The sequence below is a fragment of the Xiphophorus maculatus genome, chromosome 13 (genome assembly GCF_002775205.1).
Source record: "Xiphophorus maculatus strain JP 163 A chromosome 13, X_maculatus-5.0-male, whole genome shotgun sequence".
Classification (NCBI taxonomy): domain Eukaryota; kingdom Metazoa; phylum Chordata; class Actinopteri; order Cyprinodontiformes; family Poeciliidae; genus Xiphophorus; species Xiphophorus maculatus.
In genome coordinates, this window is record NC_036455.1 from 20606504 (window position 1) to 20632557 (window position 26054).

General features: G+C 41.2%; 5 protein-coding genes and 1 long non-coding RNA gene across 6 annotated transcripts in view; 5 read left to right on the forward strand and 1 right to left on the reverse strand.

Moving 5' to 3' along the window:
- Positions 1–811: 811 nt before the first annotated feature.
- Positions 812–3593, forward strand: hoxa10 (homeobox A10). Its single transcript, XM_005802725.3, has 2 exons — positions 812–1956; positions 3264–3593. Exons 1-2 carry the CDS (start codon positions 1080–1082, stop codon positions 3536–3538), a joined length of 1152 nt encoding a protein of 383 aa, XP_005802782.3. The 5' UTR covers positions 812–1079; the 3' UTR covers positions 3539–3593.
- Positions 3337–8500, reverse strand: LOC111610392. Its single transcript, XR_002753642.1, has 3 exons — positions 8411–8500; positions 3517–3681; positions 3337–3427 (listed from the first exon to the last, which is right to left on the reverse strand). It is a non-coding gene; the product is annotated as an uncharacterized LOC111610392 (long non-coding RNA).
- Positions 7075–10225, forward strand: hoxa9 (homeobox A9). Its single transcript, XM_005802724.2, has 2 exons — positions 7075–8913; positions 9323–10225. Exons 1-2 carry the CDS (start codon positions 8388–8390, stop codon positions 9562–9564), a joined length of 768 nt encoding a protein of 255 aa, XP_005802781.1. The 5' UTR covers positions 7075–8387; the 3' UTR covers positions 9565–10225.
- Positions 10226–13426: 3201 nt separating this feature from the next.
- On the forward strand, positions 13427–16206 carry LOC102226061 (homeobox protein Hox-A7). Its single transcript, XM_005802723.2, has 2 exons — positions 13427–14484; positions 15420–16206. Exons 1-2 carry the CDS (start codon positions 14124–14126, stop codon positions 15707–15709), a joined length of 651 nt encoding a protein of 216 aa, XP_005802780.1. The 5' UTR covers positions 13427–14123; the 3' UTR covers positions 15710–16206.
- A 1412-nt stretch (positions 16207–17618) lies between these two features.
- hoxa3 (homeobox A3) overlaps positions 17619–26054 on the forward strand; it is a 33828-nt gene continuing 25392 nt past the window's right edge. The window contains exons 1-2 of the mRNA XM_023345011.1: positions 17619–17707; positions 24799–24872. The gene's annotated coding sequence lies outside the window, so the exon portion shown is untranslated. The remainder of the gene's footprint in view (positions 17708–24798; positions 24873–26054) is intronic.
- Positions 18978–23937, forward strand: hoxa5 (homeobox A5). The gene is made up of 2 exons (XM_005802722.2): positions 18978–21843; positions 22540–23937. The coding sequence occupies exons 1-2, from the start codon at positions 21243–21245 to the stop codon at positions 22788–22790; spliced, it is 852 nt and encodes a 283-aa protein (XP_005802779.1). The 5' UTR covers positions 18978–21242; the 3' UTR covers positions 22791–23937.

Here is a 26054-nt window from a genome sequence, read left to right on the forward strand (position 1 = left end):
GAGAAACACAATAATAAATGTGCAACATGAATCATAATATACAAATACATTTATTAGAAAATAGTGTAAAACATTTTTTTTTAAATCCTGAATTTCATTCCTAAAAATAAACTGCGAGCTAGTAAATGCGTTTGAGAAAACTGAAGTTCAACAAGAAATTAAGAATGGAGTACCTTTTTGTGTAGGAGTATATATTTTTACCGGGTTTATGCGCAAACTCTTATCCTGCTGACTTTTCAATATTAGTTCAAACTCACGAGGATGATGTGGCCGCACAATTTAAAACAGGAAGTGTGCGATACAGCCAAACCTTTCATAAGAGGTTTGACTTTGCTCTGTGGAAAAATGCGTATAATTTGGCCTTTTGGTGTTACGTTGTTCCGTTTTACCCGCTGTTGCCCTCCGGCTCGAAGACTCAACAGATAAAAAGTCACTATGCCAAAGGCGATTTCTTTCTGCAATCTTATTAAAGACTTTATTGCCAGGGATGCCCGTTGCTTTTTGTGTCATGTCTGTTTGTGGCGGGTCACAGCGGCAATGCAGTCTAAAATTACTTCTTTACGCAAAGACTGTAAAGCCTCATGTTAGTGAATGTTGAACCAATTTTGATGTTACATTGGTTTTAGTTTAGTACCCAATCACCCCAAAATTAGATATTATCACTTTTGAGAATAGATATATCTTTTTTTGAGGATCCAAATTATTCTTGCTCTAACTGCTGAGTTTTTTTTTTGGAATATTTGATTTGCTTGCATTGCTACAATACTTGAAACACTTCGAAATGTTGTTACATGTTTCATCATTTAAACAAATAAGTATGTATATTACAACCATGTGCATTGTTGGAGTTATAGTCTCTTCTGCACAGGTTGGTGCATTAAGACGAGGTGTGGAAACACTCTGATTGCTCTGCCCGCTTCTTTCTCTGCTTGAGCTCCATGATGGATTTCTGTTCTACTCCTACGTAGCCTGAGAGTGGGAGGGGACTGTCCCTTCTTCCTGCGTTTTCATTGGTTTTACAGTCCTCTCAGCGGTGAGGGGGGTGCCTCTAATCATATCCAGCATGTTTTGCACAAGAAATGTCAGCCAGAAAGGGCTATCTTCTCCCTTCGCCAAAATACACTACAATAATGTCATGTTCGGACAGCCCGTCTGGAAACGCATTTTTAGTGGACTCCCTGATCAGCGCCCGCACCGAGAGCGGCGGGGGTCACTATGCCGGGAGTGCGGTGTGCGTGCCGCACAGCACCGCAGTAGAAGTGCCTTACGGACTACACAACTATGGATACTTCCCAGGTATGACTAAACGGAGCGAGGTCGGCCCCCAGAATGTGGTGTCCACCTCAGGTGCATACATGTCCAGCATGGAGATGTGGATGGACGCGCAGAGGTCATGTCGTATGGACCAAGAGCACTCTGTGGGTCCCCAGGTCGCACCGTGCACTTTCCCGCAGAACATCAAGGAAGAGAGCACCTACTGCCTGTACGAGCAACCCAAGTGTCCCAAAGCCTCCACCGCCGAAGACCTTACATATTCAAGATTGACTTCTTCTTGCACAGTCACCGATGGCGGCGGAGGTGGTGGTGGTGGTGGTGGAGTTGGGGGCGGCGGGGGGTCGGTGCCTGTGCCGGGCTTCTTCCGCTTGTCTCAGACGCACGCACATTCTCATAAACTTTACAGCGCCAACAACGGCCCCCAGTCGAACCCTTCCCCTTCCCATTCTCATTTTGGCCTGCAGCACCCCGCCGACCACGCTCGCTTCCACTCGCCACCAACCTCTGCGTCTGTCCCAGCCACGGCGGAGAAGAAGGGGAAGGACGCGGAGGAAGCCACAGACCTGCCGCCTCAAGCAGCGTCGGGCACCGAGGAGGGGCGCGACTCCTCGGACGGTGAAGCCTCCTCTGCAGAGGAGGCGGAGGAGAATGACAAGGAGAGACGAGCAAAGGCCACTAAAGGTAATCGTTGCGGGACTTTGGTGTGGTCAGCCTTGTTTAGGTGGCAAACAGGTAGAGGGAGATTTTTTAATGGCACCTGTCTTGTCTTATGCTACGGTCTGGTCTACAGTCAGACGTGGAGGCACGTGTTTGTAAACATGGCATTCACAAAGTATTGCATGAACCCGGTTTTGGAATTACTATTATTATTATTATGCGTCAAAACCCAAACATAGAGCTTATGAGCTAGGCGTCACCTAGCTATCAAATTTCAAATGATCAAATTAGATAACTTCTAAAATTTTACGATTAGAGATATTTTCAGTGATAGACCGCTGTGGAAACTGGCGCACAGGCCTACACGCATGTATGGCACTAGGTAACAGGTAACATTTTCTAAGATTTTTACTCCAAAACATGATTCTAGATATACTTTCCCCTTGTGCGTTATTGGTGTAAACGTTGTTTATAGATAGAAAGCTGCAAAAGACCGTGCCATTATTTTACGGTTGAGGAAACTGGCAGAAGAGAAATTGATTGATTGATTTTTTTTTTTTTTTTTTTTTTTTACATTTTCAGTCACCATTCAGATTTGTACATTTGAACTTTTACGTGCTTTAACTCGTGGCACATGTTTTGGTGCGTTTGTGATTTTTCTTCTCCAGACATGTTTATTATTACAGCCGTCCTTTAAAATGTGTTTATAGCTACTAACCCCCGGGCACAGTTTTGCTGAACAGACATAGGAAAAAAACAACAACAAAAAAAGCTAGCTCTCCTTAGCTGATCTAAACAATAAGGGAAAAAAATGGGTGAAAAATGAGACGTGAGAAGAAGCTGGAATAATATCGTCTTGTTGTTGTTTGAAGGAACCAGCTGCGCCAACAGGCAAGACTATAATTTCAGTCTTGCTAAAAATGTATCCGTTTTTTCTCTTTTTTTCTGTCAAAATTAGTATGGAAGATATTACACAATGTCTTAGTAATGTAAAGTCACATAAAGACGTCTGTTTGTGTGTAAATATCATTAAAGGGCGATTAGGGTGACCAAAATTGATTTTAATATTTCTTTTAAGGCTTTATGAATAAAACTGAATTTTTTTCTGGGTTTAAAATACACCGATGGACGCCCACAGTTTGGATGTGAAAATTATATTATTTAAAATATACAAAAACACACAGACACGTCTGAGTAAGATCATGTGTTCATGTTTGTTGTGGTGTGCTTCATAATCATATGTGCTTAAGCTACTTTGCTCTTGCATTCATGATCCTCACTGCGTAAAAGCACAAAAAAACAAACAAACTATTTATCTGCCATCCTTCTAGGAGACACAAAAAGCGAAAACACGGCCAACTGGCTGACAGCGAAAAGTGGCCGAAAGAAACGCTGCCCGTACACCAAACACCAGACCCTGGAACTGGAGAAGGAGTTCCTCTTCAACATGTACCTGACCCGAGAGCGCCGCCTAGAGATCAGCAAGAGCGTCCACCTGACGGACAGACAGGTCAAGATATGGTTCCAGAACCGCAGGATGAAGCTTAAGAAAATGACGCGGGAGAATAGGATCCGGGAGCTCACCTCCAACTATGGATTTTCATGATAAACAGCGACTCAAAAAGGGAACAAAAAGTTTGGATGAATTTATTGACAAGCTATCCTCCAAATTCCTCAACTCCAAGCTCAAAGTTTCATTTCCCTGAGAGATGCAGCCTTCTCTCACGGCCCATCATCGTGTCTGGCCTTCTGAGAATAAAAAAGAAAAAAAAAAAAAGTTAAAACATAAAAAACAAAAAAAAAACATCTTTGGGTGTTTTAGCTGTGACTGTTTCTCGTGTGTTTTTGTATTGTTACATCTGTTGTAGGGAAGGATCAGTGCAGTTGAATACCCTCCACTCCCCCAACACACACACACACACACACACACATACCAACACACACACCCACAAACCCCTACACGCCCACCCCCACGCACACACACACACACACACACACACAAACATACACACACACACACATGCACAACCCCCCCCCCCCCCCCCCCACACACACACACACACACACACGCACACACGCCCCCCCACACACACACGCCTACACACACAATGCAAAAATGTATACAAAGTAATACCAGGGAATTAGGTTTAAATTCCTAAATGAGCCGCTGTCTAAATTCGGAAAATATACTCATTAATTCCTGGAGTTGTGCATAAAATTTCCAGACAAATTCACATTTGAACAATGGAATCTCCAAGGCTGAAAAATCAATCAGAATGTGATGTTTCATGAGACATGGGCTGCCTCTACATGTTCGAGTTAAATGTGTAAATTGTAACTTTGTTCACACTGAGAACAAAAGCAGTGTGAAGGAGGAATATTTTTGGTTGTATATTTCTGTGTACAGGTGTGTTTTTTTTTTGTGTAATGCCTAATAAATTATCAGCTCGGACTCAAGACTAGCAGCTTGAATTTTTGCAAAGTGGATAATAATATGTTTTGCTTGTTAGCACAGGGGTAAAAGAAATACATATATATACTGATTAAATAGTCAACGGATGAAATCAAACAGACTTCCTAACTCTGGAGGTCCTTTTGTTTTGTTGAGAAAGGACCGTTTCTGAGACCATCGGAAATAATTAAGATATTAGGCTGTATAAGCCGTCCTGCTGCATGCCCAGCCGGCTATTGTAGAGTTTTATGACTGGCTGGTATATGAGCTTTCTCCCTCTCCTCGAAGAGCTGCTTCAGTTGTGAGAGAGCCTGTCGCACGGAGAGGAGGCCCGTCTCACAGGCTATTAGTAACCGAAGGCTCTGTGGATAAACTGTTTCCATACGCGTCAATCCGGGAATTAATGGGATAAACAGATCGAGGATTCGGGTGAGTCCATTCGCCTTTGTGATTCTGCCTCCTTTTTTTCGTTGTTGTTGTTGCGCATTGTCTCGGTGGCTTATCTACACATGTAGTTTGTAGAATGCTGTGCTATAGCAAGACGCTGTGCTTTTTTCTTTTTCTTTTTTTTTTTTTGGAAACATGATGACGGAAGCGACCACCACGGCGCATTACGAACCGGCCGATTGTATTCCTCTTGAGGCCCCGGATCGACTGTCGAGTGGTTTAGGTAGTTTCATGTTGTTGGGGGTCCATTTCTTAACTCTGCAACATGAAACTGTCTTAATTGCCCCAGTTGCAAACCTCGAGACCAAGCGGAAGGCAGTTTGGAGAAATAAAGATGGTGGGACTTTTTTTCCCCCCTCAATGTGTATAGGTGTTTGGATGGATAGGTAATAAATCGGGGAGGGGCTGGGCTGGTTGCTTTCGGTCTTTGTGTCCAAATATTTTTCTTGTTTTCCTTGAAACCCTTACAATCTTGCTACATACACAACAAGTGGGACTGGGCTCGAATATTTGTGCCCAAAACTCCGACGCAGTTTGCGTGCTGGATTTGGGATAAAGCATTACAACGTTTTCCGCTATTAGCAGTGACGCAGACACGCCAGACAAGGCCTCGGTTACGACCACTGCAGCAGTGGAGGGGAAGGGGAAGGTGAATGGGGCAACAGCGACCTCCGCGGGCAATGAGACCGGATGCTTCCTCTGCGCAATAGTGGCTCCAAACACAAAAGGAGGAGGAATGGGGGGCTTTATGGCGATTTTCAGATCCGCCAGACAGGCTGTTATCTGCAGAAGCAAAAGAAGTGAATAGCCCCTGCGGTAAACCGCGGGGGCTGAAAAAGACACCCTGATTTAAAAGCTTTTACAGCCCTGAGAGCCATTGGCGTGGTGGCGTCTTTTCCTGCTGCAAAGGTGTTTGTTCGTTCTTGTTTGTCCGTTCGAGGTTTTAGTGAACAAATAGGCGCATTGCAGCCGCTCGTCTCATCCTCCTTTCCTTCCTTGCTCGGTTTGTTTGATGTCTGCTGCTTGGATACTGTGCAAGTACACCAGAGAGGTGATTGGAAATCAGATTGTGCATTCTAGACACCTCGGAGTCTTTCCTTTCCCACATCCTCTTCTGTATGCTGTGCAGAATGCAGAAAATCTGCGCGGCTTCAATTCCCTGTGGCCTTGTAAGGGTGTTGGCCAGACTGTTTATATGCTTGCATGAAATAATACACCAGGGTCGTGCAGCAAAACCCAAAGTTGCAGCTTCTAAGCCCATAAGACTACATTAGAGCTAGACTATTAGAAAATGGGCATGCATAAACTCAAACCTCCATTTTTTATTTTTATTTTTTTAAATTAAAAGTGACTTGGTGCTGTTTTGTTTGCTTTCACGCTTAATATACACACGATTGAGAATAAAATGATTTTATACATTTAAAAGTGACTCAGTGCATAAATTGAGCTATTAAATATATGAATGTATTTTTGTATGTTTAACAGTTTAGAAATGTCTTAAGATATTAACTCGTGGTATTTTAATTATTTTTGCGCATTACTCAAGTCTGGCACAATATTCCCGCACATTTATTTGAGCTTAGGTGCTTCAGCATTTTATAAACTCAAACTTTCAGGAACCACATTTAAAACACAATCTAATTTTGTCGCTATTTTTTATTTATTTTTATTTTATTTTTTTGAAGGGTGAAAAATACATGGACTACAGTTAAGGTTAATTTTAGCACTATTCTGAGCGTCATGTTACACCGAGTCTCGGGCTGCTGGCAGGTATTAGGAGTTCGTTTGTTAATGGTGGCGATGAAACCAACATGCAAGGGCAGCGCAAGTGATAACGGCGGTGTAAATAGAAACGGACGTCGAGTTAAGCAAACTGTAATTTACCATTAATCTCTTACACGGAGAGATATATGAAAAGACGTTACGAATTGGGTTTTTGATATTGTGCCACATGGTTCGGCTAATTTAGTCAGTATTATTGGATACAGTTTAAATACAAGTCTTACTTAATGTATTTACTCATTATCATTGCTAATTTACCGCTTGATATTATGATTTAAAGAATGCCGAAGTTACACTCTCATTATTTTTTTTAACCAAATCTTACATCTGACAAACTTTTGAAAAAGAAAAAAAAAATAAAAAAAATAAATATATATATATATATATATATATATATATATATATATATATATATATATATATATATCTTTGTTACTTCTTAAATAAATAAAATAGATTGGACATTGCACAAAAACTACACTTTTGTTACTTTCCTGTCGCCTGTCTTTAATTCAGTCTTCATTTTTTTTATTTAAAAATAATAGTTAAAGAATATATATCTGGACGAGGAGACGCAGAGAAAATTAGTTGTGTCCTACTTTTCCAGCACGTTAACCAAGGGATCATTTAGATGATCCCTTTGCATTTATATATATTTTTAATTGTAAATAAACTCACCTAAATGAATAAATCTTTCTTTGTTGTTGTTGTTGCTGTTGCCAAAATAACCCACAATTTATAAAGTATATGATAAAGAGTGTCCCTAATGATATAATGATGAAACTACTAATGCAAAACAAACGATAGAAATATAGACAAGTTGTAGGACCACCACCACCACCAACAACAACAACAACAACAACAATAATAATAATAATAATAATAATAATAATAATAATAATAATAATAATAATAATAATAATAATAATAATAATAATAATAATAATAATGAAACCGGAGCTCAAATATATCTTGCATCAGAAAATAACAAAAGCGACACAATATCTGTGCTTCATTCAGCGACTTCTGAGACTCCAAACATGGGAAACTGGCGCACATTGGATGATGTTTCCCGCAGCCTTCGGAGCAAAAATAAAAACAGGACGCAATGTGTTTTGGTCGTAATTTATCCTTGCATTGCTTCAATCCTCGAGTTACAAAGTTCCTCTTTAATACGCGGGTGTTTCTAAATGTGTTTTGGCGAGCGGCAGCGGCGGAGCGCTTACGTGTCCAATAAAGTAACTCGTAAAATAAGGCTTCCAAATACATATTGTATCGTTTTGGATAACCAAGGAAGGGATTTGAATGGCTGTAAGTAGCAGTGCTATTGTTGACTCTTCTCTCTTTTTTCATTCATATATATATACAGTATATATATATATTAAAATCTCACTCTGTACAGATGTTCAAATCTTGATCATTTATAAAAAACAGTGCTTGTTATAGTGGAGCAGGCTGAGTATTTAATGACTGCAGGGATTGATTTATCTTTTATTGTTCGGCTTTATGATCACGTGTCTCGGCTGCCCAATGGCATCGCGGCGTGGCTCCCCATTACTTTCCCCACTGTAGTTCTCCGTGCATGGGGCCAAGTTGCTACTTGATTTCTCCACATTGTTATTTTGTGAGGCTGCGCTTTGCTGCGCGTGCATTTGTATGTGTGTGTGTGTGTATGTGTGTGTATGTGCTTTTGGGGAATGTGTGTTTTTTGTTTTACTTTGCATGTATCTGTTGTATGACTGCGTACATGTGAAATCGGTCTAATTTCCCTGCCATGTCGACGTCCGGAGCACTCACGAGCTACTACGTCGATTCCCTTATCCTGCCTGAAAGCGAGGAGCTCTCCACCCCGAGGTACCCCTCCGGTGTCGGTGTCCAGCACGCCAGACAGCCCGCCCCTGTGGTTGACCACAGCGAGCTCGGAGCTTGCGGCTTCCCGTCCAAAACCCCCGTTTTCGGGCCGTCATGGAACCACGTCCCGGCTCAGTTCCCAGGCGCCGTCTCCTCTGTTTATCACCACTACGGGCATCCGCAAGGCCCGATGGCCGCGGAGACGGACGCCCGCTACCAGTCTTGGCTTCTTGAACCCGTGTCAATGACTGGATTACCGCCGAGTCACCATCACTATGCGATCAAACCGGAGGGTCTGGGGACGCCACCGGGATCTCACACGGCGCTGCTGCTCTCCGATTACGCCAACGGCACGGTGGCGACACCGTCACCCGGAGAGAAGGACGAGTTGTCCGCGCAGGGAGGGGAGCTGAGCACAGAGGGCGAAGACAAACCGGCCCTGGACCCAAGTAAGTTAGTCCGCTCTACGATCTTTTATGTTTCAGCTATTTTTACACATAAAAGCCACGAGGTGCGAGGTGCATGATGTCAGTGGGCATTCTGAACGTGCCATTACCTTATGGAGGGCTGTGAAGGGCTCACGTTGCAGTATCAGATGTTGGAGGCTGCAGAAAGGTGGACAGCTGTATTTAGACATGATGCGTCTTTCACTTGACATATGTTACTGATCCATTATTTTTATTATTATTATTATTATTATTATTATTATTATTATTATTATTATTATTATTATTATTATTATTATTATTATTATTATTATTATTAATATTGATAAAATCAATTTTGAAATATTCCTCAAAGTAGAACCAGTACTTGATCTCCCCCACACACACCCACTCCTTTCCACATTCTTTCTAGATAACCCTGTGTCCAACTGGCTCCACGCGAGCGCCACGAGAAAGAAGCGCTGCCCTTACACCAAGCACCAGATCCTGGAGCTGGAGAAGGAGTTCCTCTTTAACACCTACCTGACCCGGGACCGCAGGTACGAGGTGGCTCGACTGCTGAACCTCACCGAGAGACAGGTCAAAATCTGGTTCCAGAACCGCAGGATGAAGATGAAGAAGTTTAACAAGGACGGCGCGCCGAAAGACGACTGAATTACGCGCAGATTTGACACAGGATATCTAGGCTGTGAGCAGATCAGCTGGACATTTGTTTTTAAAAACTCCCTCGTCTTATTGTACTATATAACATCTTATAGAATTATTTGTCTTGTAAAAGAAAAAAATAGCATGTCGGAGATTAGTTTGATGCTACTACCTTTAAATTGCACAATTCTGACAGTGCCCATTGTTTTTAGTTGTTTTAATTGCTTTGTTGATTTGAATTAATACCTCGTTAAAGTGTTTAATTAATTGGCCTGCTCCTTTTTATTGTGCTCGTTTGTGTATGGATGTTTCTAGCCAAGTGTGTGTGTGTGTGTGTGTGTGTCTGTTTTGTTTAGTTATATTTGTTGTCTAAACGTATAGTTTATGAAAGAAACTGTGTTAATTTTACTGTCTTTTCTCTATAAGTAATAGAACTATGACAGATGGCCCTGAATTTGAGACTAACTTTAAAAACCGTAGTGGGAAAAACAGCTCGCATTGATACACACACCGCTCATATCTCTTAGAAATTCCTAATAGATCTTATCACAGGTATAGTTTCTGTCATCGACTACCTATATCGTTCAACTACCTACAATATGTTTGTTTGTTGTTTTTATTTAGACTTTGGGTCACATAGATTTGCTGGCATCACTGTAAAAAGAAAAAAGAAAAAAAAAATAACACGTCTGACTGAATTTCAGGGAGTGACATTTCCAATTAAGGGACGCCATGTTTGTTAGAGAGAGAAAAGGAAACACTGTAGGCTATCCATTGAATACCTCGCACGGTCTTCTGACCGTCAGACGTTTGGTTCATATATGTAATTTGTATTATTTATTAAATAAAACAAATTATATCTCGAAAGCGTTGGTCGTCGGACTTTCATTTTAGGATTGTGTTTTAGTCAGTCTAGTTTTGCCTGCGTAAAAGGTGCCCACAAATAAGATTGCATGCAGAAAATATATTGTCTTAAATTTATTTATTTATTTATTTATTTATTTATTTATTTATTTATTTATTTATTTATTTATTTATTTATTTAGTTAGTTAGTTAGTTAGTTATATATTTATATATATATTTTTTTATTTTATTTATTCACTTATTTGCTTATTTTAAGCTAAGTTATTTGGACAGTTTTTACACACGAACGCACAGTAATTAAAAAGCAACTATTGGTGAGAGTGTGTATGTGTATGTGTGTGAGTGAGTGTGTATGTGTGTGAGTGAGTGTGTATGTGGGTGTGTTTTGGGGAAAGAGTTGCGTCTTGGCAGAGGATGTTGTTAGCTGTATACAGCCATAAAAGACAATTACGGCTATAACCTTTTATGGGGTGCAAAGCGCTACGAGGCGAGAGGGGACGCGCACACGCTCACGCACACTAAAAGAAGAGACACTGAGATCTTCGACAGCTGAAGCTCAGAAGAAAGCGCCCGGCGTGTTTGTGTCCAGCTCAGCACAGATATGACAAGCCCACTGAACGGCCTTGTAGACAGACCAGATCCGCTTAAAACGTTTCTTTGCTGCTACAGTTAAATATAATACAAATATGATTATTTCTAAGTCACATGTTTTCCAGGGAAGCATATCTTGCTGCTTGTAGATTATAAATGTGGATGCCCTGATAGCGGCGCTGGTTCAAGTCCCCGCATGTTTGAGAAAGCGTTTGGCACACATGCACTTTATTAAATAATGCAAGGTTTCTTTTCAATCAACGTGTTCTAATGGAACAAGCTCTCATGGACTCTGGAGAAACAACAACAACAACAAAAAGTATTGACTGCCTTTCCTTCTAAGACTCAACCGAGTCCAACAGGAGTGGTGTTGTGACGCGTTTGGGGTGGACGCAGATGGACCCAAACTTCAAAGACTCGGCCAGAGACAGCGTAATAAAAGCGCCTGCTCTGCTATACACTGTCTGGCATTCCAGTTTTAATGGCTTTATGGCCGTCCAGACACAATTAGACCGTTTCCAGAATGGCACCCATTTGTCCCCCCCCCCCCCCCCTCCCAACCCCACCCTCCTTCTCTTTCTGTGTGATTGGGATCTGGGACAAAAGGCCGAGCGGAAATGATCAGCTTTATTGGATTCCTATCCGACAGAGGGAACGCGCAGGACTCACGGTCATTTGGAACTCTCCTTTGTTTCCACCTGGGAACCTTCCGCCCTTTGCTCTTTATTTTGATCCATAATGGAGTGGCGGAACAAACTGGGGCGCTGGAGTCGAAACCAACAACGAGCTTTAAATTGTTCTGATAAAAAAAAAAAATCATATTTGCTGCTGAAAATGTCATAACCATGGAGACACATTACCTCTGCCACGTCCCCTCTTCTCTGACCTGTTTTCATTCCTGAAGTAATGTCACAAATCTACAAAAAGGTTGACGCAGCTGGAAACTACCTCCTGCACCTCGCAATACCCACAAATTGACAGGAGGTGGCGACACTTTTCCATCAACGTCACTGCTGTTTTTGCCGTTTGAACAGCTCCTCCCCGGCGAAGCAGCGCAGAGGGAACAAACTGTAGTAACATTTTAAGAGTCAAGGAAAATAATTTCACACCTTTTTTACAGTCTCACCGCAGAAGCTGGTGCAGCTCTGAGAAGGCGAAAGGCGACACAGTGAAGATTTAACTATGTGGCTTCCGCCGGATAACTGCTGCTCATGCGCACAACGGAGGTCTACATTTTTACTGGTGTTTCTTTTTTTTTCCTTCCTCGGAGTGGCATTTATTTATTTATTTATTTATTTATTTATTTATTTATTTATTTATTTATTTATGTTGAGCCAAGCTTCTTTGATAGAGCTGAAAATTCAAATTAGTATGTTTTTTCCTCGACTTCTACTATATTTCATGTCTTTTCTTGCAGTAGCTCTTACAAAGAGGATCTAATGTCAAAAAAGTAAAGAATTCTAACGCGAGTGGCACTAAGTGACAGTAAAAAGTAATAACCCTGACACAAATAACTGAAGTGAGGTGGGATGGAAACAGAAACTAGAATTATCACTTAATGTGTAGATTAGACTGTTGTAGTTTTATTTCGTTTATATTTAGTAATACGTTTCATCATTCCTGATATTGATAGGTTATTGAGGGCATCGGCATGTTTTAAGTAGCCTCGACAGCTTAAAATTTTAAGGCAAATAATAATAATAATAATAATAATAATAATAATAATAATAATAATAATAATAATAATAATTACTATTATTATTATTATTGTTATTATTATTAGTGGTAGTAGTAGTAGTAGTAATAATATAAATACATTAGGTGCATGTCATAGTACTTTTTCAAATTGTTGCTATTTTTGTCAAGGATGAAAAGCAATGACATATTGTGTTTATTTAAAAGACGTTTGAATTGACTAAATGTACCGATTATAAATGTACTATTTATTACTATTAATAAATATTATTCGTCAATGAATAAGTAGGGAAGTAGGTCATACGTTAGTCGTGTGTTTTCTGTTCTTGTTCTTGTTATTTTTATTTATTTTTATTTTTTATTTTTTTTATACCTGCAATTCAATTAAAGGGGAGGGCCACTGGTAATATTTCCTCGGTTGCCTTGGGCATGGTTTTAATCCTGATGGACGTGTAGGTGTAGTTGCAGTGCATTTTGAAAAATGTTATATATATATACAATAATATACAATTATACAATGTGTGTATAATAATAATAATAATAATAATAATAATAATAATAATAATAATAATAATAATAATAATAATAATAATAATAATAATAATAATAATAATAACAGAAATTTTATTATTATAAGTCTGTTTTTTCTTGTCATTTTAAATTGAAGGAGCTTTTCATAAATTACATATCTAACTCAAGTGTGTGTGTTAAATTCAAAGACAAAATTGTTTAAGTTAAAGTTGAATTACATCTTCAGCTTCAGTGATATTAATACAGAACATAAATAGAGATGTATTTGCATAAAATGGAGTTTTTCACCAAGTCACTTAACTGATTCGTTTAAAATACTCGTAAAAGATTCAAAACACGTTCACCATTATTTCGTTACATTTCTACATGTTCAATAGTTAATCTAGTGTAAGGTGTTAAAAAGGAGTAAACGAGCAGTCTCACTGTTAATATACCAACGCCGTCTATTATTGCATTTATTAGAATAGTTACACGCCACTAGATGTAAGTAAAAATATTAAAACGAACAAAAAATAATGCATTTCCAGTCTCTTGGTGAGGAAGGAGGGAAGCGACATGATGCCGTTATGACTGTAACTGCATCTAAACATCATTTAGATTGCGAGAATTTCTCTGCAGCGTGTTTATTCGACTCTACGTGTTTATGCGTGTGAGGTGTTGATCCCGCTCCGTGGTCCGGTGCCATCGCGACATCCACGCCTCTGCTGATTGGATGAGAGCAACCGGGCCTTAGTCACATGGCTGAGTTCTTTAGTCCAGAGCAAAAATGGGGTTTGGTGTAAATCTAGGGTGTATTGCTGTCATATATCAAGCTACCTCGTAAAAACGACACTGAGGATTCTGGGCCAACAAATCAGAGCGGGGGTGAAAAAAGGGGGAAAAAATTATGAGTTCTTATTATGTGGACAGTCTCCTTTGCAAATCTGCGCCGGGTAGTTCTCTGTTTCCGATCGTCGAGCGAGCGTCTTGTGGCATTGGACCTGGAGGGGAGAACAGTCGGACTGCGGCCGTCACGTTTACGCCATCCCTCCCTGGAGTTTACAGCGTCAGTAACGCAGCCTACCAGAGTCTGAACCCCGTGTTTATCTCAGGATGTGGCCTGGGACGGGACATACACACTCAGGACTGCAGCAGCCCGCTTGATCAGGGCCGCCTGTTCAGCGGGAGCTGCTGTCATCCGGGACCGGGACCCCTCACCTCGCCTCCGGACAAACAGTACCGTATGTACCCTTGGATGAGGGCATCGGGTAAGTTCTGACCCCAAACCACAATGACATTAAAAAAACAATACTTACGCCGGACCTTAGCAGTTCGATTAATATCCACGCGCTCATTTCTGTCGCATGGAAAGAATCGTAAAACTTTTATTGCGCAGCTAATGAGTTCTGCAGCCATAAATTCATTTGACCAAAGCTCCCGTGTGTTCACTATAGGCAGAGACTTGCCGCTGGGGGTTTTTCCTCTGCACTCCTATTACTCTTACAGCCTCTTCTCCCCCTTTGTGGCTGTAAAAGAGTCCGGTCTGTGGCGTAAATCAGCTCCCCCGTACTCTGCAGCTTCCTTCTAATTGAGTCTGCACCGCAGAGGCTGTGTTATTCTCTGAGAACCAGGATCAATATGACTCACAATTTCCGTCAGATGGATTTAGAGCACAATGAAACCTTATATATATATATATATATATATATATATATATATATATATATATATAGTGAGAACTGGTGTGTGTGTGTGTGTGTGTGTGTGTGTGTGTGTGTGTGTGTGTGTGTGTGTGTGTGTGCGTGTGTGTGTGTGTGTGTGTGGGAAGACCATTATAGGCTTTTAGTTGGAAAGGCCTTCGTGACACCAGAGGTTACAGACATGTGCAAATGACTCCAACACGGCCACTTTACAGTGTCAAAAACAAACAACAAAATAACATCAACAAAAAAAGGCTTGTGTCTGTTGAGGAAATTTGAAGTAATACGAAAATACAAACCACAACAATGAAATACCATAGAGGAAAACATTGTGCCTGCAGCTATAAGTGTTTGGTTGTTTTTTTTTCATTGCCAGCTTCCGAAAAATAATAACAAAAACAATAATAATAATAATAATAATAATAATAATAATAATAATAATAATAATGATTAAATAACTGTAATACAGGCATCTAACTTATTATTTTTCGTCTTCTCTGCAGATCCAACCCGAAAGCGAGGCCGGCAGACCTATTCCCGGCACCAGACCCTGGAGCTGGAGAAGGAGTTCCACTTCAACCGGTACCTGACCCGCAGGCGGAGGGTCGAGATCGCCCATGCCCTCAGCCTCTCCGAGAGACAGATCAAAATCTGGTTCCAGAACCGCAGAATGAAGTGGAAGAAGGACCACAAGGAAGAGTCCAACCACGAGGAGATGAAACAGGGCGACGATCACACCGAATCCGCAGATGGGGAACCCGGCAGCGCAGACCCGGTGGAGCCTAAACATTAAAGACGGAGATAGAGAGAATTAAATAACATTACATATGTTTAGGGATAATAAGGGACATGTTTCTTCACTTTTCAAGCGTGCACATATTCGAGTGTTTGAGTTTCAAAAATGATTGTGTGATTTCTGCTGCTTTGCATTTTAAATACTGAACAGCTAAGGGAAATAAATATTTCAACTTTATTTTTAGCTATGTTTTTGTAGATAGCTATATCAACACAAATGATCGTGCATGTGACTGATTACTACTGAACCAACATTCCGTTGAACGAAAACTACCTAACATGTTCCCTTTTATACATCGAGCTTTCACAGATTGAAATTAAATCAGGAAATTTTCCAAGCGAACGGATGTCAATTTCTTTTGATGATAGCAAATGCATTGTCTCCTCCCGGGAATTGGCCTTGTTTCGAGACGGATGTGTGCTTTAATTAAATAAAAATTCATCACTGAATGGAAATGTAGGTGTCCTGATCAATAAATCTGAATATTCACATGAGTGCTGTTTCTGCCTCGACTTCCCATCTACTGTATATACACGCCTCTAGAATTGAAGGCTTCCAAAAGTGCTTGGATAAGCATTAGTCGGCATTTTTTTTTTTTTTTGTTGCGTTGGTAGCTCTAATTGACAATGTGCCAGTAACTAGTACTGTGATTAATTTAGGCTGTGTGCTAACTGTAAAGCCAGCAACTTCCAAATGAATGGGAGGCACATTAAAAGTGTAATGGAGCATAAAGAATGTTAAGGGGAAAAAAATGCTACGACCTGCACATGTTTTTATTACGAACATAATTACAGGGAAAGTAAAGGTTATAAACTACAGACTACCACATTTGGCACACTTGTAAGTGAGCCATATATATATCTGAATACATTTCATCTATCTATCTATCTATCTATCTATCTATCTATCTATCTATCTATCTATCTATCTATCTATCTATCTATCTATCTATCTATCTATCTATCTATCTATCTATCTATCTATCTATCTATCTATCTATCTATCTATCTATCTATCTATCTATCTATCTATCTATATATATATATATATATATATATATATATATATATATATATATATATATATATATATATATATATATATATATATATATATATATATATATATATATAAAGGTTGCGCGTGTATCCTTTGAGAACCTGTCTGCATATGTTCACACTTTCGTCGAAGCAGAAAGTGTGAACATATGCATAACAGGTTCTCCATATTCGGTCACCTGTGCAGGCCATTTTTAAAGTCTGTTCTGTGTGAGAGGTTAGATAAACAGTGAAGTTAAAGAATTTGAACTATGAGGATGCGAGGTGGGACTGGCTGCCTGCGGATGTTGAACTCTGCGTTCCCTCTCCTCCTCTCTCGGTAAGATGGCGCCTGATGGCGACCTGCACCCCCTCCTTCCCTTCCCTTTCTCCTTCTCCAGCCTCTCTCCTCCCCTTTCCATCACCCACCCTTTCTCTCTCTCACCCTCCGTCCCCAGCGCCGGGCCATAAATCCGTTGTTGTTTATGAAAATTTACAACACAGCGCTTCAACTTTACGAGCCGACTCGGCTTCCCATTGGCTGGACGGCTCGGTCACGTGTCATCGAGCCGTGAACATGAACTTTTTTATATTTATATATATATATATAATTTCCAATAGCGGAATAGAGCAGCCTTTCATTTAGAAGACTCGGGCTTCCTTGCTCGACTCTCCCCGCCAGTCATCAACCTTATGTTCAACTCTTTCTCGTCTTTGCTATTTTGGAGATTATTGTTAGCATCTTTTTTTTTTCTTATTTTAAATCGAAACACAGGAGCTATACACTGAGGCATGATTGGATATGTTTGGGCTTTCGACACGCCTTGGCGGGACAAATGGAAGGAGCGCTGGCGCGTCACTGACCCCCAGGAGTCCCGGTTTCCGTCCGTGGACTCAGCTGGAGGCTTTCCCCTTCCACCCTTGATTTGCACTGTTGACATGCAGAGGCCGTCACAAGGTAAGGCAGCTGAAGTTCCCAGACTGCACATGTTCAGGCGTCGATATGAATTCGCAAAGTTAAATACCAATGCTCCGTTTTCCTGTGCATTGTCGAATTCAACGAGAGGTACATGTCAATATCAAATAGATACGTGTCCAGGTTGTTGAAAGACTGCGTTCCTTTCGTGTTCTGACTTGCCCATGTGGACCTTATTTGTTTGTTGTTCTGCTTTAAATGTGGTCTGCGAAATTCAAAACGTGCTCTTTGCTGCCCTCCTGTGGATAAGATTAGGAAACGTTATGAAGGTCTGCCTTTAGTCCTGGTGCCAAAGAGCTAAACATTTGTGTATAATATTGTGTTAGTGTGTGATTCTTTTCTGACCGTGTTTTGCATTTTACCTGAGCATGCACCTTTTAAACATTGACGCGTCAGACTGCGTGCAACTGCGGGTTTTGAAGCTGCAACTGGTGAATTGCAAATCTCTGCTGTGGAGCCAGAGCATCACAGAGCTTGGCGTTTGACAATTTTATTCTTGAAAATGTTATACACTGCTTCTGAATCTACAGGCTTAAAATATCAATGTGCAATCATGGGACTGAAACTGTGCCGACCTTGTGGTGTCAGCTGCTGCTGCTGCAAATATTTGTGTGCAACCCCAGGAAAGCCCTCGTGGGTTGACATTTGCGTCTTTTGTTTCTTGTAAATCTTTTGCATTTGACTGTGTGACCATGCAAATCGTCAATATAGTTGCGTTACTAAATCCGAGACTTTGCTGCTTCTGTTGCTTTGCAGCAAATCGCTGAGTGCAGCTTGGGGAGAAAAATAAAAAAAATAAAATAACTGACAATATATTTTTTGTTCATTATTTTTCAACTTCTCTTGTTAAATTTCGTGCATCTCATATTACAGATGGTGATTATATCGGTGCATGCAGGCATTGAAAATTAATGCAAATAATGCATTGCCCCAATAAAGGGCTCTTTGCAGATTTTTTTTTACTGCTCGTTACCTTTTGCAAACTGTTCTTTAAGACCAAACACATTTTTTCTTGTACATTCACAGATCATGTGACTGTAATACAGACACGCATATATGTAAATATTTCTATTTCTAGATGTTTATGTATTGAATTTCTCAAATTATTCTTTTAAAAAAGGACAACGCTCATTTTTATTTTCATTGTTTCGACTGTGTAAAGATGATTGCGCCCAAAAAAAGTAAAACAGGTTCGAAACATTATTATTATTATTAATAATAATAATAATAATAATAATAATAATAATAATAATAATAATAATAATAATAATAATAATAGGAATAACATTCCTTTTTTTCATTTTGCTACTTTATTTTGGTAAACGTCCCCATCATATGAAAAGGCCAGTTGTAAAGCGGTTCGTCTGCGTTTTCTTCCAATCGTGTTGTGATGCTGCGTCGCTGTGAATGCCCCCTGACCCCCCTCTCGCCCCTCTGCCTCTCTCGTTCCTCCTTTCTTTTCTTTTTTTTATGGTCCTATAGCTCTCGGGTGTGTCCCTGCTTCAACTCAAATAGGTTTCGTGGGAACTTTGTTGTCACTGGCCCCAACTCACAGATCAGCTGCTGCAGCATTGCAGCTTCGGCAACACGCTCCTTGCGCAGCAGCTCATGTGCAACCTTTGTGGAGTCCTCTGCACTGCTGCAGCATGCATCCAGCCTTTCTGGACTCACCAAGTCGAACGCATATCTTGCGTTTCTGCGTTCTTAACGCGCAAGAACGGGCCTGTGCATTTGGGGAAATAAAACAAAAATGGCCGCTCCGGGGGTGAGAGAGGGCATGAACCAGGGAACAAGTCTGTGCTTCTGAGAGGCGAAGGTGCCATAAAAATTCCAGAAGAGAGAGAGAGAGGGGGGAAAAAAGCCAAACGGGGAGCTCTGTCCGTTGCATGTGTGCAGGGCTTTATGGAGGCTTCTGCGCCTTCATGCACAAGATTTTGACCCCATTCCATAGTTCATCTCTTTATAATATAATGTCTGAAGCTGATTTATCCATTTGTGATACAATAAAACGCTAAACAGAGTGATTGGGATGCTTTGAACAGAGCAAAAACATAAAAAAAGAGAAAGAATATAAGTTTCCAGCTGAAAGTTGTTTCTTTTTCCAGTGACCATTTTTCAAACTCATTGTTTGGAGAAATGCAGAATTCTTGCCGTATCTGTGCAATTCTAAAGAAAAATGAGCAAATGAGAAATTTGGAACGCGACGAGCCCCTAATTTCTTTTCTCCTGCTATAATTAGTTATTATTTTTCTATCTTTTTTCCCCGTCTCATTTCAGAAACAATTTCTTCAGTTTAAACTACAAATTACTTGCGAGATATTCATAGATTTGTTTTCCAATACGTTGTCTTCTCCCTCTCATCGTTTCTCTGAGCTCGAGAACAAATCTCGGCTGCCTTTAGTTTCTCATTAAAAAAAAAAAAAAAAAAGAACTATAATTCTCTCATCGGTCTCAGTTGACATCTCACACACATATAAAAAGTAACTTTGCTGGAGGACGGAGTCTTTAAAAGTCAGAATGATAAAAGAGTCGCCTCTAAATAAGACAAAAATAAGGTCGGATTATGTGCGTAAAAAAAAGACGCAATAGCCATCTTCTAAAGTGTCTGATGCTTTGCATCGACCCATTCTAACCTGCTTATAAACCATATTTCTGTGTTCATATAAAGCCTGTATGTGTGGGTATTCATTTTGCCAAAGTGGCACAAGCTGCAAAGGCTCTGAACGGCAGGCTCTGTTGCATTATTTGATATTGCGTATGTGATGTTTTGAGCTTCAATCTCCTCTCCCAACATTTACTCATCAGCACGTTCTCCCATGAAGTCGTTCAGCTCTTTTATATGGGGAAAAGTGCAAAAGAGCGCGCGGCCCTGCTCTGAATGGGCTTTTACTCTATTATCTGAGCCTATTTACAGCCATCTCCCGGCACAACGTGCATAACAGATTCTGATCGAATTATTCCTGTACACTATCTCTGGAGAGATTGAACTCTCAGCATGTCACGTTGTATTGTTTAGGAGACCTCTTTCTTTGCCGCAATGGTCGTTAACCTCCGAATGACCCCCGTGTGTGGAGCCCACGCCTCGGAAAAGCGCCGCAGACAGTCAGTGCAACAGTTGCGCCAGAGGATGGCGCAGCACGACAGTGGAAAAACTCCTCGCATAGCTGAGAGCGCAAGGCAGGGGAGGCGCGCACTCCCTCCCATCCCGCCCGAGTGTTTCCTGCGTGCACGAGTTTACCTCTGGAGGTCACCAGGCAGGATTTACGACTGGTCAACAAAAGCACGTGATTCTGCCTCGTACCCCATATTTGGGTGCCTACGTAAGAGAGAATCAAGTCCATGTCCCACTCTCATTTCCATAATTCATCATAAATTGTGCAAGGGTGCAATAGGACGCGCTAAAGCATAAGAGCCACAAATCAAGGAGCTGCAGGTTTATGCTGTTTACTTCCACCAAAATAATCACAAAAACAACAGCAATACCTGCAGCGGGCAAAAAAGGGGGAACTGTCAACAAATGAGCTCCTATTTTGTGAACTCATTCTGCGGTCGCTATCCCAATGGCGCGGACTTTCAGTTACATAATTATGGAGAGCATAATACCGCGAACGAGCAATACAGGGACTCCACGGCCATGCATTCCAGCAGGTACGGCTATGGCTACAACGGAATGGACTTGACGGTCGGGCGGACCGGCGGCGGACACTTTGTGGGCAGCGAGCGGACGCCGGGCTACTCCCCGACGCACACAGCGGCGGCAGCGGCAAGCCCTTCAGTGGACAACGTCAGGTACAGCCAGTCCGCGGGCGGCAGCCAGAACTCGTCCCTTTCGCCTCCACCTGAGCCTCTGCCGTGCTCCTCCTCCACGGTGGCCAGCTTGTCGCCGGGCGCCGAGACGCAACCCCAACTCAGAGCCGTGAAGAACTCCATAAGCGGCGCCCAGTGCTCGGGCTCGAACGGGGGAGGCACGCTGTTGCTTGGTCGGGACTGTGCGTCCAAGGCTTCCCCCCTGGAGGAAGATAAGCCTGCGGGGAGCGCACCGACGACTCCTCAGAGTGCCAGCGACTCGGCACAGCCTCAGATATACCCGTGGATGAGAAAACTCCACATAAGTCATGGTAAACTGCTCTCTTTAATGATCTCTTATCGATTTTATGTCTTGTATGTGGAGCTGGTGCTGTTGATTTTTTTAATAAAAGAAAGTATTGTAACTTACAAACAAATCGTAGTGAAATTTCGGTATTTTATATTAGTGATGTCTGACACAGATATTAAAAACGTGGCACCAAATCGCGCCTCTCACCTGTTTTGTTAAAGCTTTGATTTACGCAGATAAGGGTCATTTAGCAAAGCTCACCTTTTAGTCCAAGGATGAAATATTGTTTAACGATAAAATTTGGATTTTGAAACATTTTGTGTACATACTTCCATTTCTGTAGTGTGTAAATGAATATATTAATCTCCAGGCGGTTATCAATTCCTTTTAACTCAGTTCAGTTCAGTTAAACTCATTTGTGCAGCGCTATTTTTACAACAAATGACATGGTAGGAATATTTCCAAGATAAATTCATTGACACACATTTATAATCCGATTAAGTTAAAAATGATTCCAGAAAGTCAGACTCAAATTTGCTTTCAGGAGGAAAAAAATATATATATACAATTTCAGTTTCAAACTTTCAATTTCCAACTCGAATATTCAGATCCATGATGCACAGCTCCCCTCGTCTTGGCAATAATGTGTTCAAACTTTACACATTCACGTAAACGTTCTTTAAAACTCTTTCTCTTTCTGCTGTGCTTCTGTCCAAAGATTTGTCCGGACCTGAAGGCAAGCGAGCCCGAACCGCCTACACCCGGTACCAGACCCTGGAGCTTGAGAAGGAGTTCCACTTCAACCGGTACCTGACCCGCAGGCGGCGGATCGAGATCGCCCATGCCCTCTGCCTCTCCGAGAGACAGATCAAAATCTGGTTCCAGAACCGCAGAATGAAGTGGAAGAAGGACAACAAGCTGAAGAGCATGAGCATGGCGGCCGCAGGCGGGGGAGCCTACAGGCCTTGATAGCCCCCCCTACATCTTCTCTCATAAATAAAGTGAAATGAAATAAACTATTGAAAGTGTACAAAAAAAAAAATAAGAAAAAAATCTCGCAAGGACTTGTTGGCGGAGGCTTTGAGCCACCTCATCTTCTGTAAATGCCCCCATTAACCTTATATTTTCTTTATATTCTCACCGTGTTAATCAGTATGCGAGTAAAAATATGCATTATGTACAGTTCTGTTAAGATTAAGGACAAAAAAAGAGAAAGAAACGTTTAAATTATTTCTTGTTCAGAAGGAGAAAAAAAAATCAAAAGCTTGAACTTGTCCAGTAAAAATCTGTGTGATGCACTCAAAACAGCAGTCTGATAAATACTAACTAAATAGAAGGTTTGTGTTTAGTTCTCTCTGTACATGTACTGTATATGTATGTATTTATTTGTCTCATGTATTGTGCCAACTTGTCAGAAAAAAAAAAAACTCGCTTTCCGATAACCAGCAAATAAGCGTTTTGTGTGCGTAATTGTATTGTGAACACACGTGTATGGACAGAGGTGCCGTCTCGCCCCTTTGTATGTACAGTGGCGGTGCTTTGTTTTCTTAAGTTGTTTTCCTTTTCTTTTTTTTTGCAGGAGATCATGTTCGACTTGCTCACCTGGGCGCAGCACAGTTAACAAAAAAAAAAAAAAACGTGTTCGTCCCTGTTTTTTTCTTGCTGTTTCTATGTGGAAGGTCCCCCACCTTTATGACTTCATCGTGATGAGCTTTTTTTTGTAAATGTTTTTCAAAGACTGGAAAGAGGTAAAAAAAAAATGCTACAATAATCAGAAGAATGATATCGATGCTCATGTTGATGATGGCTGTCATAGCCGTGATAATAAACTTTTTACTGGAAACGGCAACTTTAGTGAGTTTCTTTTTCAGACTTTGTGATGCGCGGGGCCGCTTGGTGGAGGATTTTTCCTCCAAAAGCTGGACGTGTGTTTTTACTGCTATTTAGGGTTGGCTAGATTTTATCTTTATGTAGCCAGAAAATGTAAAAGATATTACATACATTTCTTACGCCATAGACCGAATCCGGATTTAGTCCAAACTAAGAAGTCAAAAGTCTTGTTTAGAGAATCATCCTCAAAACCGTTAACAGCATTTAGTCATGAAAACTTCCTCTACTGGTAGACGTCTATATATATATATATATATATATATATATATATATATATATATATATATATATATATATATATATATATATATATATATATATATATATATATATATATATATACTTTTAATTGTCAACCAGATCAGACCCCAGTGGACATCTTTATCTGAACGCTTTTTCACGTCCCTGCGTTCAGAAGTGGAAAATGTGGTTGAAATGTTTTGCATTTCAACCACATGTTGTTTACAAGGAGGCGTTTGCTTTCTTCTTCTTTGTGGTTAATTCTAGGCCTCTGCTCGTTCTTCCTAAACATTCCACCCCCCCCCCCCCCCCCCCCCCCCCCCCTCAAAAAAAGAAGTCAAAGTCTCCTCGCCTTTTCTGAGTCAAATCCGGTTGAATTCAACAGGTTCTGTCATTGAATGAAAGCTGTTACTCACCTTGTTGTGGTGTTGCATGGGAAGTGGGGTTGCGGAGGTGGGTGTGTGGGTGTGTGTGTGTGTTGGGGGGAGAAACTCCACTAACAAGCTCCAAGCAGGGGCCGACCAGTTCACCCCCCACCCCCCTTTGCGCACACTCTTCTGAGCAATCCCCAGCAAATTAACTCGACTTTTTTCCCCGGCTGTAAACTTTATTACAGGGCCGATTCTGGCTCCTCTTGACATTTGGGTGCTAAATGAATGGGGGGTTTTGTCTATGAATTAGATCGTAAAAAATCAGCCGGCAGAGCGGCCAGATAGGCTCACTGGCCATAAACGGTCACGTGGTGGGCCATTAAAGTAAGTTTTATGGTTTTGGGGAGTTGACAGTATATTGCACATAACATATAATCGCAGTGAGGGCGAAGCCTTGTCTGACTCTCTCTTTGCAGCCTCTGTTGCTCGGACTTTCCTCTCGGCGTGGACCGGACACTCTCTCTCTCCAGGATGAAGACCGCCTCTCTGGGTAAGTTTCTCCAGACCAACCGGTAGCCAGAGTGCAGTCACCCCCGTGTTAAACAGCCGTATTATTGTATTCGCTCCCCTCTCTATCCGTCCCTATTAGTGCATTACACTAATTTGTCAGTTGTGGAGTGCTGGATACTGGTCTCGGCAGATGTTGCGCAGGGTTGGGTCCAGCTCATGGCTATTTAATTGCTTCCTTTCCTGCGTAACTTGTTTCCCCTCCATCTGCGGTGTAACTCATAATCCATTTTTACATGTTGGATAATTATCTCTGTGTCCATTTCCACCCCCACAAAACTTGTCGTCTTATTACATTGGAGGACTCACAGACCGTGCAGCCAGAAATGTTCCATATTGGGCAGCAGGAGAGCGGGCGGTGTCGCCTGATAAAGTTAAGCCCTGACTCAGGCCTGCAGATGCACAACGTGTGATTGGATTGCACAGATGACTTTTGGAGCACGCGTGAAGGTCCATAGTCGCCGAGGGAAAGAGCAAAAGTTGCAGGAGCGCAAACGTGCGCTCCACATGTTGGATGCGCGTGGAGGTGGACTTTGGGGTTCGCTGTAAACACTGTCGGGTAAACACAACACAGGAAGAAGCAACAACGGGGGAAACGTTCGACAAGGAATTCCGTTTTGTGTCAACCAAGCTTTTCTTCTCCCTGTGTGTGTGTATTCGGGGTTGAAAAGTTCAGTTCACCTAAAAGCAAAAAAAAAAAGTCACTCTCGCTTTGCGGGTGACCTCTTGTCTGGTCTGAATAAGGGCGAAGGCGGTCAGAAGTGAAAAAAGCGTTGAAAAAAAAATCATGTCTTAATAAAATGCTGATTGCATTTTTTTGTTAAAGAAAACAGAGATATTTAGTGTGACAATGTTTTATTACATTTTAGTTTATTTTATTATCCTTAACAATAATAATGTGTGTCAGTCTGCCCTTATTTTAAGCGCAAATAAGTGTCACACAAGTAAGAAACTATCGGGAGCTGAAAAATCTGGTAACTAGAATGAAATTGAATATTATGAAATATGACAATAGTTGGCCATATTTCACAATATTCAATTGGTGGTGACCACGTGTCTGTCTTCTTAGTTGGCCAGACACATTAAGTAGAGTTTTGCGACGGTTCGGAGGCCTTGTTGAAGAACAGCTTTAGAGAGCTCAGAATATGGCGTTGCAGCGCGTCCT